This window comes from Marmota marmota, unplaced genomic scaffold, assembly GCF_001458135.2.
Source record: "Marmota marmota marmota unplaced genomic scaffold, marMar, whole genome shotgun sequence".
NCBI classification, from domain to species: Eukaryota; Metazoa; Chordata; class Mammalia; order Rodentia; family Sciuridae; genus Marmota; species Marmota marmota.
The window spans coordinates 2,544,594-2,562,932 of NW_026000082.1; the positions used below are offsets into that span (position 1 = coordinate 2,544,594).

Sequence of the window (18,339 nt, forward strand, 5' to 3'; positions counted from 1 at the left end):
GCCACCATCAACTAACCCAACCCAAAGAGAGCTGTTAATTAAGTTACATGAATAAATGAACCCACTCTCAAAGCTATGTGAAGTCATAGCATTGAAAATGAGTTGTCTTTGAGCCTTAACCTATTTGTTTTTCCACATTAGAGAATGCTAATTCTGCAGATCATTCCTTTAATAAACATTGACAGAGTACCTAATCATTATGCAAGGCACTGTGCAAAATCATTAACTTCCAAGGCTCCTGAGCAAGAATTTTTAAGAGTTGACTAGTCTGAGAAGGAAAGTATCAAACCCATCTGAAAAATCAATTTTCTGCCACTTTGCAGGTTCTCTCTGTTGTCATCATAATACAACCTTCAGGGTATATCGGGCAGAATTCTCTATAATAAACTCTTTAAAACCCCTCAGGTCTTCAGAGCTGGGCATTCTTTTTTTTTTTTTTCCAATATGCACTATTAAGTCAAAGTGAAGAAAATCAAATATGGATTATAACTCAGTAGAAATGAAAAGCGTGGCCTAAAACAAAAAGTGGAAAATGAGCCATTGGATTAAATGATTTATAAAAACATTGTTTTAGTTCTAATTCATCCTCAGTACATTTGGAGAAGAAGCAAGGTCAGTAGGTCACAGGCTCTTAAAATGTTAGTAACAAGCTGCTATTGTAGCTTTGGGCCAGTGCTGAGTTTTAGAAAAAAATGTTTATAGGGCCCAGATGACTTAAGGATGGACAAGATCCAGAACTAAGAGTGGAGATCCTTTATCTGAGGTCCAATTGCTTACATTTATTACAAGAGCAGTATTAATACATGTGTCTATGGCCAGATACAGGCGATGGGCATTAAAAAGTTTGAAGAGTTTGCTTTCAGAATTATAATATCTCACAGCTCAGAAGGAAATCTGTAATAATATTGAGTTCATTTTTCACAAAGTCATTTTCATATCTACCACTTTCACAATATTGGTCACATTCAAGTGGGTATTTTCACTCAGAATAATTCAGTTTTTTTTATTTATCTGTATTTATTTTTAAAAGAAAAATTTGTGATTGCCAAAAAAGGAGGAAATTAGAATGAGCACTTAATAATCCAATAATAAAGCTGCTCTCAATACAACCTTAAAACACCTCCCCTACACCAACCCTGTGAGATAGGTACTATTGTTTTCATAACTTTGGGGAAACCAAAGTTCAGAATTTGTGACTTCCAAAGTCAACCTCTGAGTCAAAGAACTATGACATAAAACAAAACAAAAAAACAAAAACCACTATATTTCATCATGCTTTTAGGCTGTTTGGTGAGACTGAGAGTTCTTTCTTTCTACACTTAACTCCACTGTGAACTCCCTGAGATTTAAAATGTAGACATTTACAGCAGGACTGAAATATAGGAAACAATGAACTGAAGACGTGTTCAGCAGGATACATCAACAGACAGAATGAGCCAAAAAAGTGTTTATGAGGGACTGGGGCAGTGGCAGCTAGATGAGGTTTCCTACTCTCATTCTCCCACCAATTTACTGCTCTTTTGATTTTTGCATCTTCATTTAAAAGCTGAAGAGTTCCTGGAATTCTTTAGAGAGTGCCTGTGTTTAGCAGTCATTGGAAAAACATCACCTCAGGACTCACTTCAAAAATTCCTACACATATTTTCCTGGAAAGGGAGCTCTATGCCATGCCAAGTAGCCTTGGTCGAAGAGAAAGAGAAGGGCAGTTCCCACTTGTCACTTCCTGCTGCAAACAGCTGTTGTCAGTTATCTCTTTCACCTGTCACCAGAGGATCCCGGTTTTGCTCATTTGTACATCTTATGATCATGCAGCTTTACCCTTGGGACTGCCTTGGTTTTATAAAACTCTCCCTAAACAGCAGTTCCTGGCTCTGTCAGCTATTCTTAGCAAGGGGAGAAGACGGTACCCAATATTCAGTGGAAAAACTCAAACCAATCTGCTGGTTCAGTCCACATCTTTCAAGTAGTGCCACGAAGATCTCTTGGAGTAACCTGAACTAAATGAGAAGTTCCTGGGGGCAGAAACTACATTTTACGTTTCATTATAGTAACCAAAAGGTAGATTGGCTTTGCCAAATAAGTTGGTCTTTATTTCAGACTTGAACTCTTATCTTGACCTAGTCAAAATGAAAGTCACTGTTTTTACCTGAAAACATGTTAATGTAAGTAGTCCTGAATTTGCAGTGTGTGCACCTGTGTTTGTATATTGACCATTTTCACAAGTCAGCTTAAACAGCGTGGCTACATCTTTCCATCTTACACATATGAAAGTGATGCCAACCTCCTATTATTAGAAATTTAGAGAATTTACAAATTTCTATATTCTAAATGGTACTACATTAACTTTCTTTATCATTATGAACATGTCTGATTATTTTTGTGTGACATTCCTCCAAATGGCCAGATCAAATACAATGCATAGTTTTGAAATTCACAGAATCACTTTTGATACAACCTGCCTGGTACAGTTCTCTGCTTTGAGGAACCACTCTGCTGTATCACAATTTGCCCTATTAGGATTTGCCACCCTTCGATAACTCACACATATCTTGAGACTAGGCATCTTCTTGCTCATCCAAAAAAAATAGTCATTAACCCCAATAGCCAGGTGCCAAGAGTAAAACTGGAAGAGGTGTAATTCCTGCCCAAAACAGCAGAGGAGGCAGACTCACCACCAGCAAGGTATGATACATTAAGTTCTATGCTATATAGAGTTGTATGCACATTACTGTGGGAAAAAACACAAGGGAGCTAGTAATTCTTCCAGAGGCAAAGAAAATAAGGAGGGGCCGGGGGAAAGTTAAAAGGGCAACTGTAGAGTTATTCCTTAAAACTTCAACAGAATTTCACTAGGTAGGCAAGTAATAGGGTAGATTTTCCCAGTAGCAAGTTGTCAATTCAAGATCCATAGATTGATGGATCGATTGGTCTATCTATCTTATCAAGAGCACTAGTTCTACCTGGGAATATATGGAAATATTCTTAATCTTCTAAGACAGGGATTTTCAATCTTAACACTACTGATCTTTGGGGCTAGACAATTCTTTGTTTTGGGAGGGCTGTCCTGTACGTTTTAGGATACATAACAGTATCCCTGGCTGCTACTACTAGATGCCAGTAGCAACTATCCCTGCCTACCTCCAGTTGTGACAACTGAAAATATGTCCAGATGTTGCCACCCACTGGGGTTGGAGGTCTATTTCTAACTCAAGTGATTTTTTCTTACTATTCTATATTTTCTTCCTTTCCTAAGTATGATTTTTTCCTTGGGGGCTCAAACCCTGTCAATTGGACCCTCATTTCTAGATAAGAGATAAATTTGTCCAACACATTAAGTTACTGGTCCCCAATTATAGAAGGTGTAGGTTCCTATGGTAAAACTTAATAAAAATGAAATGTTCACTACAATATGAAAATTATACTTCATATGAAACATTATAACATAAAAGTGTTATGGCTAGTGTTTATTTGAGACATCAGAGTTTACAAAGTATTTTCATACTAGATTTCACTGAATGCTCACAGCACCCTGTGAAATAAGCATTAATTTATGTTAATTAATTAATGTTCTCATTCCAGAAAAAAAGACTCCAAATATCCCAGGCCTTGTGGGGATTATGTGCTGGAGGTAGATGTCCTACCCTGACAGTATCATTCCAAATTGTGTAAGCTTTACATTTAGTTTAGAGAACAATTAGTATGAGCTTCTTGAGGCCACAGCCAGGGCAAGTCAGAGAAAGATTCATCTTAACAATACACAAATGGAGAAATAAAATGAGTTGACGATGCTCTGCTACATATAAAACCCACCTAAATTCCAAAAGTAAAAACATGCTGTGGAAGCAAAACAACATTTAACCACCCAAAACCTATGTCGTGTATCCATCCCTTGTCTAATCTCAAAAGCATTAATTATGTAAGAGGAAAATATATACTTATTAACATTTATGCTCATAATTTTAAAGTATGTTAACATTTTTTACCTATTATAAATAGCTCTAGTAAATTGGTATAATCAAGACTGTCAACACTGATAAACTAATCACAAAAATAAACATTAAAGAAGTAGATTAAGGACACATGGCTAAAGAGAGGACACATCAAACTTAAAATTAAAACTTAAGTTCTGTGTTTTTCTAGACAAATGATACTTTCCAATGACATTTCCAGCATCCTATGACCCTAAACTCCTCCAGAAAGAAACACTGCTAGGCTAATAAACAGAAATATCCTCAAATGTGCAAAAATCCTCTTTTAATAATATCTGAAATCACATTTCCCTTGGGAGCTTTAAAGATCATATCTTCTACAGTGTGAAGTGGGATTTTTGAATTTTTTGTTACTCTTTCAAAGATAAAAAGCACTCCCTTAAAGTAAATCTGTGGGACTATCTTATTCATGGCTTAAGAGCAGACTCATGACAAAAACATTTGCAGTTTTCTAAATTTAGTAGAATCCATACTTAATCTATAGTCAATGCTCCTGAACCTGAATTTGACCACACAAAAAGGTGACTAGGAAGATCCAGGAAGCTGGTAGCTACAGAACACTGAATCACATTACTTTTTTTTTTTTTTTAATCATTTGTCTATGTAAAAAGGGTTTAGCTTAAATAATAGGACACAAACTGCATATTTTTCAATAAACAAACTCAGGTTTTTGTTTTTAGGACCAGGGATTAAACCCAGGGGGCACTCACCACTGAGCAACATCCCCAGCCTTTTTTTTTTTTAAGTTGTTATTTGAGACAGGGTCTAGATAAGTTGCTTAGGACCTTGCTAAATTGCTAACACTGGCTTTGAACTTGTGATCCTCCTGCATCAGCCTCCCCAGCCTGTGCCACCCCAGGCCAAACTCAGGTATTTTGAATACTAAACGATTCAATTTGTGGCATCAACAACACAGAATGTTAGTCTTACTCCATCATGGAAGGCGGAAGAGTGCAGCAGTCCTGAATCGCAGTCAGCGGGGAGGTTAGGTGAGCTGTATAGGATGCTTCCACAACTTGCTTGTTTCGGTTCACCACATCCAAATACCGGTTGAACTTCTCACGGATTTTTTTGGCTAGCTGTGGGATGACAGGAAGCAGAATAAATGGCAAGTTCAAGACAACGACCCATTGTACTCCTTCAAATAAAATAATTAATTTGTGCCACAAGCTGCATATGTTAAAATTCCGGTAAAACAAAAAAAAACCCACCAAGGTCTTCTTCCACCATGTGGGCTAAGACAAAAATTGCAAAACTGCCCCGAAGTTGCAGAAGAAAACTCAGACAGAAATAAAACAGTGTTTCTCTCTCATAACAGATGATGATGTACTACAAACTTGTCATGTGTACAAATTCAAATGGATTAATAGCTATTCATAAAATGCCTTGCTGAAAAAAGGAAATAAAGACTAGCCAATGGGGCTGGGATTGTGGCTCAGCGGGAGAGCGCTCGCCTAGCATGGGCAGGACCCGAGTTCGATCCTCAGCACCACATAAAAATAAAGGCATTGTGTTGTGTCCATCTACACCTAAAAAAAATAAATATAAGAAAAAAGATGAGTCAGGTATTATTGTTGGCATGACAGTACGCACTGCAAGTTACAGAGCAATAATGATTGGAAGAAAAAAAAAGAGGAGAATCATTTTCCATTATCAGTGGTTCTGGATTCACATGAACTTAGGGTGGGGGGAGGAGGAGACATGATGGAAGGGAAGGACATTCACTACCTCCTGCTATATATACAACCCCAGGGACACCATTCCCAGTCTTCCATGTGAATGGTAATTCCTGGGAGTTTTACAATGCAGACATCCATATAAAACAAAATGTGTAAGTAGAAATAGCATTGTCTGTGGCCTATTACACCTTCAAGATGGACAAATGTCTTTCTTAACTGCTGTGAACAGAACACTTTATCATGATTTACTTTCATGTGGGAATAATGAAAGCAAATTGGTAAGCACACTATTTTCTCCTCCACTGTTCCCATCAAACACCACAGCTTAATTACAGATCTCCAAGGAAAACAGTGTTGTTTTTCTTCCCCTTAAACAAAATGTTACCCAAATGAAATGACTGATAGAATTATAGCTAATTGGTTTTGCAGAGCTATTCATTATCAGCACACTAGAGGAGAACTAATCATCTCCTTTGGGTTATGTGTCTCGTGCAATCCAATAGTATACAGGCTGAGAACATACAGTCAAATCAGAATATCTTCACTTGTTATTTTCAAGCCAGTTTTTAAATGTTGATTTTGTTGCAGAGATATTCTAGAGCTTTTGGAGTCTCAATGAAAGAAGGGAAGTTCTTAACCTTCCTAAAAACTACACAAATTATAAAGTTTAGAAAAACTTCCAGACATCACAAAAGAATATAAGAGTGATGTTTAATTGGATGATGGGTTGCCTAAATTCATTTCATCATTTTCGAAAGAGGAGTTGTGTGTGTGGAAGATGATCCGGTCTACCTACCATTCTATTCCCTGAACTATAGCTCTTACTATTAATGACATACACATTTTCCTTGTTGGGGTCACTATGGTAATATATACAAAACAGTTGAATTTCACACTTTAGTTCAGACACATTGGTGATTTTGCTCCCCAATGGACATTTCCCAATGTTGGGAAATAATTTTGCTTGTCAAAACTCAGTGGAAACAAGTACCAGTAGACAGGTAGCAGTAAGGATAAAGGATACTCCTAAACATTCCACAACACACAGGATAGCGTCCCATAACCAAGAATTATCCAGCCCAGAATGTAAGTAGTGTCCCAGTTAAGAAACCTGGGTTTAGAGAAAAATCGAAGACAATTATCCCCATTTGTAATTCAGCTAACAGTTCCTAAACTCTTCTATTTTAATTCTGTACCTCATGAAGTGGCACTTCATGAGGGGAAGGGAGGGTGTAACAAATTTTAAATTTACAAATTTCCATTTTGTTCTGTTGTTCCTTCCTGAAAGTAATATAAAAGAAGCCATCGTAGGTGCCTACAGTTCTTTAAACATAGTTTAAATACAAAGACAGGGCTGCTCATGCATTATGAGTAGATATGCAGCTGGGTTTCTACAACAGCATGTGCACTGATCTAATGGTCCTCTTCTAGATTCTCACACTCAGTGGGTGCTTGAGGATGGGAGGCAACAGGTCCAGCTGGAAGACCTAATGCATACTCTCTCAGTGCCTGGCACACCCCTCTTACAATGCATACTGCTTCTTAATGCTATTACATGTTTAATGACCAGTTTTCCCTCTGGACTGTGTGCTCTGCAAGGGCAGTTGCCATATATGTTTGCCTCTGCATCTTCAGCATCTAGTACTGTAGGCATTCAAAAAGCACTTCATGAGATATATATATCTGATTCCTAAGAGTTATTAAGCTTATCTTTTGGTCTAATGATGAACAATTTCTTTAAAAACATAGGATATTTATTTTTAGAATATACAACAATATATGTTTATAGATACACTATCAAGAAGAAGCTCTATCTTCTTTTAGGTTCCGACTTCTGATTAACATAAATATCATGAGTGGCTATCTAGAGGTATCAAGAGTGGAGTCTATCACTCAGTAACAAAACAGAATGAAGATAAACTATACTTGAAAGAACTGAATTTCCAAACAGTATCTTTGCCATTTCACATTAAAATAAAATTTGGAATCAACTTCACTTGAGAAATGCCCAGGAGTTTCTTTTACACATTTGGTGAATTCTAACCATAAAAAGTCAGATCTTTTAAGAATTAAATATTCTGGTCCAAGGCCTGCTTCTATATAGGCCATGACCTAAGAATGATTCTCACATTTTAAAGTTTGGGTTTGTTTTTGGTTTTGTTTTCCCCCTTTACTGTATTACTTGACTTTTTTTCCCCCTTCTTCAGTGCTAGGGATTGAATCTAGGGCCTTGGGCATATTAGATAAGTTCTACCATTAAGCTACATCCCCAGCTAAATGTTTTTCTTTTTAAAAATACTATTTATAACATTTAATAATTACATGGAATCCTAATTTCAGTATCCACAAACAAAAATTTATTTGAACACACTCATGTGTTTGCATATTGTATTGGCTGCTTTCGCTATATAAAGGCAGTGCTGAGAACTTGCCATACAGGTTATATGGCTTGCTTTGCTATAAGTAGAAGCCAGGAGACCTAACATGTCTCAAGATGGAACCATAAAGCAGTGTAGCACTTTTTATAAAATTTTGCTGCAAATTCTTAACCACGTCTCCCCTTTGAGAGTGGGGTCTACATTCTTCCTATCCTCATTGCTTGAATTTGAGTAGATTTATGATGGCTTCTGCCAGTATAGACAGGGTGATACTGTGTAATTGCTAAAAAGAGATAGTGAAAGGCCATGTAGCTTTCTACCGGTGTCTCTTGGGATGCTCACTCTCATGGTAGCTTTTGGCTACCATGCTGTAAAAAAATCCAAGACAACTGACAGGCAATAGTACGTGCTTGGTTGGAGACTTTGGAAGAACATGCCTTCAAGTCTTCTCAGCACAAGTTCTGGCCATGAGTCAAGAGGTCTCCAATAATTCTAGCCCTTGGGGTCTCCCCTGATGTCTCTCCAGACTATATGGAGCAGAAGTAAGCCATCATTGCTGGGCCTGGTCCAAATTCTTGAGCTCTAGAATCTTTAAGCATAAAGAATTTTTTTTTTCTATACCACTAAGATTTGGGCAGTTTGTTATGCAGCAACAGATAACTGAAACATCCATGGATAGACAGAAATTCTATCCTAAGGGAAATATACTAAAGCTAAGCTGAACAAAGCTGCTCTAATTCAAGCACTGCATCTAGATCATCAAAATGATCAAGATTGTACCCTGCGGACTGTACGCCTGTCACAAAGAGACTTCAGGGTTCTTCAGAAAATTATAATAGCTATCATATAGAGATACTTATTTACTGTATGCTAGGCATGATGACTCTACAGTGCAGGTATTCTCATTTTATGTCAGCGAGGTTCAGTAACTAGCCCAAAGTCACAAAATAAGTGAAAGAGTCATTCACTTATTCAAACTCAGGAGTGTCTTTTCTGTAAAACCTTTGTGTTTTCTTGCTTAGCTATGGCACCTCAGTAAAACAAATCTTAAAACAAACAAAGAAAAAAAGAAAGAAAAAGTTGTAATGGTGATTTAAGATATTAAAATACAACAAATCTCACAGGTCAGGAAATCCTGTGAACATAAGCAGGTAAGGCACAGAAGAGATTGTTAGAAGGCCCCTGGCCTGGGTTGGCTGTGGAACTGACTGCTCCTTGGGATGGTGGGTCTGACTGATGGGAGAGAGGAGGGCTTGGTTAGGTGAGAGATGGGAGAGAAGACTTCTGCTTCCCGCTTTCTGATTAGGGTTGACCTCAAGCTGAATGCTTTTTTGCCCCCACTGATGCTAGGAACTGAACCAAGGGCTTTCCATAGGCTGAACACTCACTACCATTGAGCCATGCCCCAGGGCCCCAAGCTGGATCCCTTCAGTGGAGGCAGCTTATACAGAGTCCAGATACCCATGACGACAGGTCTCACATGCATGCTCCCTTCACCTCTCAGTCTGAAATTCCCCAATCTTTCATGCAGTGACATCCTATACTGCCTCCTATTAAAACAAACAAAAAACCAGTTGACAGCATTTGCTGAGTGCTATATGTTAAGTCACTGTTCAAAGCATTTCACATGCATATACAATTTAATCCTTTAAAGAACCTTACAGCAGGGAACAGTGACCTTGTCCTATATCCTAAGTACTCAGGAACTGAGGCAAGAGGATTGCTTGTGCCTGTGAGTTCTCGGCCAGCCTGGGCAACATAGGAAGACTCTATTTATCTATCTGTGTCTCTCTCTGTCTCTCTCTCTCTCTCTCTCTCTCTCTCTCACACACACACACACACACACACACACACACACACACACACCCCTCTATAAGGTACATACCTCCATTTCCCAGAAGCAGACACAGAAGGTTAAATAACTTGTTCAAGGTCACAAAGCTATATAGCTGGGATCTGAACCTAGCAGTCTGACTGTAGACCCCAAGCTTCAACTTCTATTCAACACAGCTTCTCTGTAATACACAGAAATCAAATATATTCCCCATTTCTTTTCAATTCTGTTTGAACAAATGCTATGGAATTCTTGGCAGGATAGTATAATCTATGCAGCCCAATTATTTTATGAAAAGAATTGAATTTTAAAAAATTAATGTGATTTCATTTAGAATTCTTCATAATTCCTATGAAAATCAAGTACTTTGAGGAAGTTTAGCATTAATCACCAACATAAAAAGGGATAGAGAAAAATGTGATACAGTGAATTCCCTCCAAAGCCAAAAATCCTGGGCTGGGGTGTGGCTTAGTGGTAGAGCACTTGTCTGGCATATGTGAGACACTGGGTTAGATCCTCAAAACCACATAAAAATGAATAAACAAAATAACGTGTCCATGTATAACTAAAAAATGTTTTAAAAAAAAAAAAAACCCAAACCCCCCAAATCCACAGAATAATGCTTATTTCAAATTACCTAACTTACATTGTTCTAATGACTCAGGGTCTTTATTTATTTACTTATTTTTTGCAGTACTGGGGATAAATCCCACGGCCTTGCCATGCTGGGAAAGCACTCTATCCCTGAGCTACATCCCCAGGCCCCAAGGATCTTAAAATGTTAGTCTATTTGTGACCTGAGAAGAGAACAGAGGTTATATATTGTTCCTTTCCTGCAGGAAATGAATTTCAGACATCAATATTTTCCTCAGGATTTTCACCTTAATTACACATCTGTCATCATAACAGGAAAGTGTAATTCCCATTTTCCAAGTGAAGAGACTGAGGCCTGTGGAGCTTAAAGGTCTCCAGTCTGCAGGGGTGCTCTGGCCTCCCTGGACCCTTGGCCTTAAGAGGTGAGCTCCTGCCCTCTCTGACAACGAGTGTGCTGATGACTCACTATGGAAACCTCACCCCATGCTCCACTGCAGGGGTTTGCCCCCATCCCTCCCCACTACACTCTTAGAAGCAATCTTTTTAAACATGCTAACCAAACCCAGGTTGCTCGGCAAGCATAACAGAATCTCTTAGAGTAAAGACAGCCCACAGAGAGATTAAATCCTGAATGTGTCTGTTAAACTGAAGAGGACCAGCTAACCACTGTGAAACCTTCCAAGAGGCCAGACAGACTCTGGGTCTGTATCCTGCCATGATCCCTGCAGACAGGAGAAAACAAAGGACATTCTCAACAAAAAGCTACAGGTGGACCCACAATCCTCCTCAGTGTAATTAAAAACATTTTTCTTTCCACCGCTCAGCTTTCATCTTTTATCCTTCTTTATCCTTTTCCCCTTCATCCCCTAAGGGGTTCCTGAATGCTGATGAGACAACAGGACTAAAACCATCTTGTCATCTTTTGGGTCAATTCTTAGACTAGCCAACATCCAGCCATGGGTCAAATGATCAGTAGGTAGCACACGGTCCCCATGGGAACGGATTCTAATTTGTCATCATCTCCAGTGACAACGTTTCATCACAACATCAATGAATTTCTTTCTTGCTGAATTTCCTCTCCCTTAATTTTCCCATAGACATTTCTGACATTTGCATACTTCCCCAGAGCCCCCTTTTTGAAAGCTCTTTTTACCTTAGCTTTACACTTCTGAAGATTTGGGAGTGGGGGATAGGCACACGGTCAGAAAAAGGTAAAGGAAAACAAAAACAAAACAAACCCCCCCCCACCCCCGCAAAGGACCGGTACACACTTTATTTATGTCTGCTTCCTAAAAGGAAGGGCCGGAAGGAGTTTCAATGTTAAGGAAAGCTTTATTTAAAATACATAACAATGAAGCTGACAAGCACAGACAGGAAATGTACCCTAGGGGACTCAGGATTCATAGCAAAATTCTTATTGAATGTAGAAGAGTTTAACATTTGACATTCAAAAACCTTTATGCCATGATAAGAATTTAAAAATAGCGGGTCCCTCTTTCCTTCAACTCCAGCCTTATTACTCAAGAGTAAACCTTTTGTTTTGTTTTCCAGCAAGTGTCAGGGTTTCATTGTTTAAAGGTCTGCAACACAGAAATAATTTTGAGTATAAGCCAAGCACAAATATACAACATCTCTGAACAGCATCACACCGTTCACATTCAAGGTTCTTCAGGTAGAACTTTCTCATTGTTTTCTGTCACACAGGTACACAGGATATAGGAAATGCTCTTAATCCTGGCTGAATGGTTAGTAATAATCATTGTAATCCAGATAGATATAAAGCTCTATACCACTTACTAGCTGGAAATTTGGGCACATTCCTTGACATCCCATAGCATTAGTTTCTTCATGAGTAAAATTAGAATTATACTTTTTAAAGGGCTTCTCATGAGTTCAAATGAAACAATGAATATATAAAGCAGAGGATGATTACCAGGATTCACTCTTATTGTTATACCTCAGTCTCTGGACTAAAAAGTACATGTGGTCCTGAATGGGAAACATGGCAGAGTCCAAATTTCCAACAATACAGCTGAAAGAAAAGGGAGAGGAACCACCCGAATATTAGCTGTTTTGTTCATTTGGCACATCTTCATCTTTCTACTGGGGAAACCTGGCATCAGATCTGGGGGAAAATATTTCCTTAGTTTAATAGCAAATGGCACAAAGAGCTTATGCTCTAGGGACAAATAAATATGAGTAAAATTCAACTCCATCATTTCTGGGCTAAAGGAAACTAGGCAAAATTTGCACTAAACTTCAACTTGATTGCTTCTAAACTGAGAAAAATAATAGCTCTTTCCCGAAGTTGTTTGAGAACAAAGTAGGATAAGGTATGCAAAATATTTAAGAGTGTTGAATGTATTAGAGATGCCAAATAAATGGTAGTGGCTGTTGTTTTTACTCTTGTTGCTGTTATTTGCTATTAACGTAGTTGATTTCATTTGGGAGACTTAAAGAATTGGCTTAGGTACTCGAATGGAGGCTCCAAAGAGCACTCTCTATGCTTGCGAAAGGTGAGTGGCCAACACACCATGGCGTGTAGGGGAGGGGAGATAATTACAGTCTTGGGCAGCTTGGGATTTTTCAGGCATCCTCTTCTTCTGAATTTAAGGATCTAATAATGACTCCACTTTCAAAGCATTTTTCCTAGAGTTGTCTCATTTGTACCTTATGAAAACTCTGGAGGCTAGGAAAAGCAGGTATTCCCTGTTTCACTTTAACAAGCAAGGAAATCAAGGCTCAGGGGGTTGGCCAAGTTCACGCAGAGTAAAAGTAGAAAAAACAGATAATTTCTCCTAATTCCAAACTCCTTCAAATTGCAGACAAACACAAACTCTCTCAGATTAAATTATCTAAATTCTGCTCAAAGCCCAAGTACACCCTCTTTAAAGCCATCTCAGGCTCCCCTTTTCCAAAATTTTCCTAGGATTAAACATCTGCTCCACTCACATCCTATTTAACATTGTTGATCTTACCTCACTTGAGAACCTGTTTTCCTAACAAACCAGTAATATAGCAATAGTTAGCATTAATTTTTTTTTTACTATATTCCAGCTACTGTGCAAAGTGTGACCTTACCCGATGCCTTTGAATCCTCACCTCAGCAATCCCTATATGCTATTTTTACAGATGCTTCCAATGGATTAACTTGCCCAAGGTCACCCAGCTGATAAACAGAATAATTAGATCAAATTCAAGCTCTTGGACAACTGCACTGTGCATTTTTATTCAGTAGGGTACCTAATATGCAGAAGGGACTTTTTGTTGTGTCTGTTTTGCAGTGCTGGAGATCCTTGTTCATGCTAGGCAAGCATTCTACCACTGACACCCCCTGCCCTAGAGGAGACTTGAAGATATTAATCACTGTATGCATCTGCCCTCATGCATTATTTGGCAAAGTGGAAAAACCTTCAGAGTCTAGGAAAAGGCAGCTAGCCTGAATACTGTTCATATCTGGTGCAAGCTGATTAGAAAGTTCAGGGCCTGTCTAATTTCCCTGTCTGTCTGCCTCCCAGGTAGCATCTGCTGCTCTGGACCATGCCTCATTGTCTTAGTCAGCTTCAGCTGCTAACATGAAATACTATAGTCTGGGTGTTTTTTAAAAAACAAGCATTTTGTTTCTGTAGGCTGGGGATACCAAGATCAAGATGTCAGCAGATTCTATGTCTGTTGAGACCCCTTTCCCAGCTTGCAGATGGTTACGTTCTTCTTGCATCTCCGCCTGGGAGAGTGTGTCTCTTTCTCTTCCTCTTCTTATACAAAATGTTCTGAGGTCTCTGTCTTTTCTTATATAAAGGCACTAATCTCATTATGGGGCTCTGTGCTCATGATCTCGTTGGAACCCAAATTGAACCTTCCAAAGTCCCTACCCCTAATACTATCACATTGGGGTTTAGAGCTTTAAAGTATGAACTTGCAGGGACATGAATGTTCAGGTTATAACTTTTGACTAAAAGAAAACACCCATTCGGATAGGTATCCTGATGGCAAGTGGCCGTTGTTATGTCCCTTTTGAAACTCAAAAATTTCATGGTCATTGTTAACAGTATTAAGAGGTGGGACCAGCTTAGTGTCCATGGATACTGGGCTCAATATCCAGTATCACACAAAACAAAAACAAAAGAGGTGAAAACTTTAAGAGGTGATTAGGTCACAAGGGCTCTGCCCTCAAGATTAGACTAATGTTGTTGTTGGGAAAGTCTGTTCTGGATCAAAAGGATGGGTTTGCTGAATTCTTCTCTTATGTCCTGCACGTGGTCGCTTGCCCTTCTCTCATGTTGTACAGTATGAGGGCCCTTACTAGATGACAGTGGCAAGCTCTTGGACTTCTCAGCCTCTAGAACCATGAGCTGAAATAAACTTCTATTGTTTATAAATGGCCTAGTCTCTGGTATTCCATTATAACAACAGAAAATGAACTAAGACAGTCATTATCCTGATTAAGCTGATCATCACAACGAGTTTGGGCCTCATCAAATACCCTTTAGAGCAGAGCCTGACCACAGCAGGCAGTGATATGTGACAAGACAAATGAAGACACAGAGGTGGAATGGGGCCAATCTGAATTTTCAGTCGCCCATGAAGGCTGCAGGTTGTCTGACGGATGTGTGAGAATAGCCCATCCAAGGGAGAAGCAGGGCAGCCGCTGACAGATAATCTGCAGGTGGACCAGGAAGATTTATGTGCAAGGCTGTCTGGGCTCCAGGGTCACATATCCTGATCTTGTGAGAGGTGGGGGCCCTTGGGCTGAGCGGGGCAAAGTACAATGGAAAAAACAGAAGGCAAGCGCTGACATGCCAAAGACCCGGAGGGGGGTGGGGGCCTGGGAAATGTTGAGAGCAGCAGCTTCTTTCTTGAAGCACAACACAGGGGTGCTTGAAAGGTCCTGATGGAGTCTAGTTTGGGTGACAGTTGGTATTCGGTTTTCCAGGAGAGTCTTGGTCTGCACTCCCAGTCCCCTTGAAAGCCAGGTTGTCAACTCAGGAGCTCAATGGGCTCTTGCCCTGCTTTTCACCCCACTCTACCCTTAACTACCAGATCTCAACAAAGAAAACAATGAGAAGGGCAGGCTCTGGCCCACTTCTCCTCACTTCACTGTGTAATGGGAGCTGCTGAGCTCCTTTAAATCTGAAAAAAGCAAGAGTTCAGGCCTTGAAGGTTTTCAGCCTGTTCCCTTTACAAGAAAAAAAAAAAGTTCCAACCTCATCTTGACCTTCAAAAGAATGGACAGGCTGAGAATTGGGGAAGGAGAGAGCAGGAACCATCCCATATAGAATAAATCTCTAACATTTTATCTCACAACTTCCGAGGTAAATTTGTATAGACTGTTAATCACAGAAGAAGCGGCGGGGGGTGGGGGGTGGGGGTTATATGTCATGGATTCACAAACTTAGGAATTCCCTAATGGCCTATGAAAGACACACTCAATTCTGGAAAAGAAAACCAAACCCGGTCTCTCTCCTCTTACTCTGAAAGGCTGTTTAATTTAGAGTACTAATATCTGTGTGTCACTTAACCAAAACAAAGTGGAAGCACTTTGAGAGGGGCTACTAGAAGAACTGGAGATGGAGAGGCTGGGAACCTGAAATTTCAGTTCAGCCCAGACTACCTTCTCCAGGTTCAATGCAAATAACATCTCATCACCAACCTGCCTGGAAGCCTGGGCCAGAGCCTGGCCTGCAGTGTTAATGAAGGACGAAACCTGACTTGGAGCATTTTGCTATTCTTCACGGGCACCTCTGAGAGCATATTGAGCAAACACTTGCCAGCAAGTGTCAATTAGCTCAGCAATAGAATAGAAAGATGACACCGGCAAGGAAACAAAACTCTGCTACACAAAACACTTCCTTACCTTGCGTTGACCAAAAAGCTACTGAATGCAATTCCTGGGAAGGCAGTCTTGAGGCCTTCCCTAAAATTTGCAAAAATCTGGATGTTTCCAATTGCTCTTTCTTAATGACATTAACTTGATTCAACCTTTTCAATGGAGTATAACATTGTGCCATCTTAGGACTGGCAGTAGAGCTCTGTATCAGTGAGGATAATGTCTCTGCTACTTCTCTTTGTGCATATGAGTGCAAGACAGAGCCTAATGCACAAGGCGTTTCCATGTCTGGAGTGATAAACTTCCACAATGTAGATTCCCTTTAAAATTGAAGAAAAACAGTACAAAGTGAGGCATTTTGTGAGCATTTGATTTCTTAAGCTATTGAAGACTACCCTTGAATATCCATGTTACTGGAATCTTGACTATATTGTGACCACCTTATGGGGTAGGAGCACTTTCCCTCCAGGTCTTACCTTTGAATTAGTAAGCCAGCTGGTAAGTGCTTATCACTCAACTGAGAAAAGGCCCTTCTAGCTCTTGAGCAATGGCAAACGGCTCTGAGATGTGGGGGCCTTTACTATACAGGCAGATAGCTGAACTGTGAGTGGTGATCCAGAGGTCCAAGTTCATTTATACACACACACAACACCACCACCCCCACACATCACTTAGAGGAGGTCTAAACATTGAATGTTGGTGAGAAACACACTGCCTGCTCTTAAGACTGGCTAGAAACAACAACAAAAGAAATGTTTCCCATGTGGGTTCCACACTAGAGGAATGAGGATATTTTCCTCAACCACAATAATTTTATTATATCCTTCTCTGAACTATTCTGTGTGTTCCCTTGCCAGCTGTATCTAATATCACTCTCTTAACTCACAGTTGGATTTAGGAAGGTCTTCTCATCCCCTAACTGATGACAAGGCAGATTGCTAGCAGAAGAACCAGAGTATATTTTCTCTCTATTGGTGGCTTGTTTCCAAAGGATGCAAGCTCGCATCTTCCCCGGGAGACTGGTGTATGGCAGGCTTGACCTGGGTGTCAGTGGATGTGATAGTGAAATTTCTGAGGGTTTCACAGAAGACCCAGCATGCACTCTGTAGCATATAAAAGGTCTAAAGGCTTAAGTAACACCCAGCCCAAATGCCCATGAACAGCTAGTTCAACATGATCCCTACCTGCCCAGTCTTCTAATATAAAAATAAAGCTGTAGCTCTTGGAATCCTTCCAATTCCATCATACCACATGTTATTCCATGGGTCCAGAGTTTCAAACCATTTAGCCAGCTCAGGGGTTCCTCATATCAGCAGCAATTCATGTCTTCACATCATTACCAAAGTATTTCCTACTGCACCAAGGAATATTTTAGGGATGGAATGGTCATTCTTAATTTGCTCACCAGGTTTTAGAAAATGTTCTGAGCCCCGTTTGTGTTTGCACATTCTGCCATCACAGATGGCTTGAGGTTATTTTATTTTTCTAAAAGGAGCAGCAGTTTTGTGTGCAGAATGAAGTTGGGGTGAAGGGTGAGGAAAGGACTAGAGAAATCATTCACATTTCCTAATATTTTTTATTCCTGAAATACTGGAATTGTGAATAAAATGGATTTGTTTCCATTTTTAGTGGAATAGTCATTTCTCATGATAAAGTCTTTCTGATCTCCAGAATGAAGACTTAGACTCCATCTATTCACCTCTAGTTAAATGAAGCCTGAGTGTTTGAGCATAAAGTGCAAGCCCATATTTGTTTGAAGGATCTGCTTCATGACAAGAAGGCATCTGCACACATATGGATTGCAGAGTTCGGTGAAAAGCTGAAGTTTCGGTGGATGCAAGGAAAGATGCACATCAGAGTGGGAGCTGGCATGCCTTTCAGAACTTGCCCCAAAGGTCCCCCACCTCTCTCCTGGCTGCAGCCGATTCCCTCCGGCTGTGCCCACATACACCCAGTCCCCTATACTGCTGGAGAAACAGTACCAGCCTCTTCACTGGCTTCTTTACCAAGAGTGGGAACAGAAAGTGAGGGAATGAAA

The 18,339-nt window shown here is 39.8% G+C and overlaps 1 protein-coding gene across 1 annotated transcript in view; it reads right to left on the minus strand.

Moving 5' to 3' along the window:
• The window catches only part of Cachd1 (cache domain containing 1), a 127,542-nt gene that overhangs the window by 93,658 nt on the left and 15,545 nt on the right, over nt 1-18,339 (minus strand). The window contains exon 2 of the mRNA XM_015484907.2: nt 4,920-5,068. Within this exon, the coding sequence (XP_015340393.1) occupies nt 4,920-4,927 (8 nt within the window). The 5' untranslated portion in view covers nt 4,928-5,068. The remainder of the gene's footprint in view (nt 1-4,919; nt 5,069-18,339) is intronic.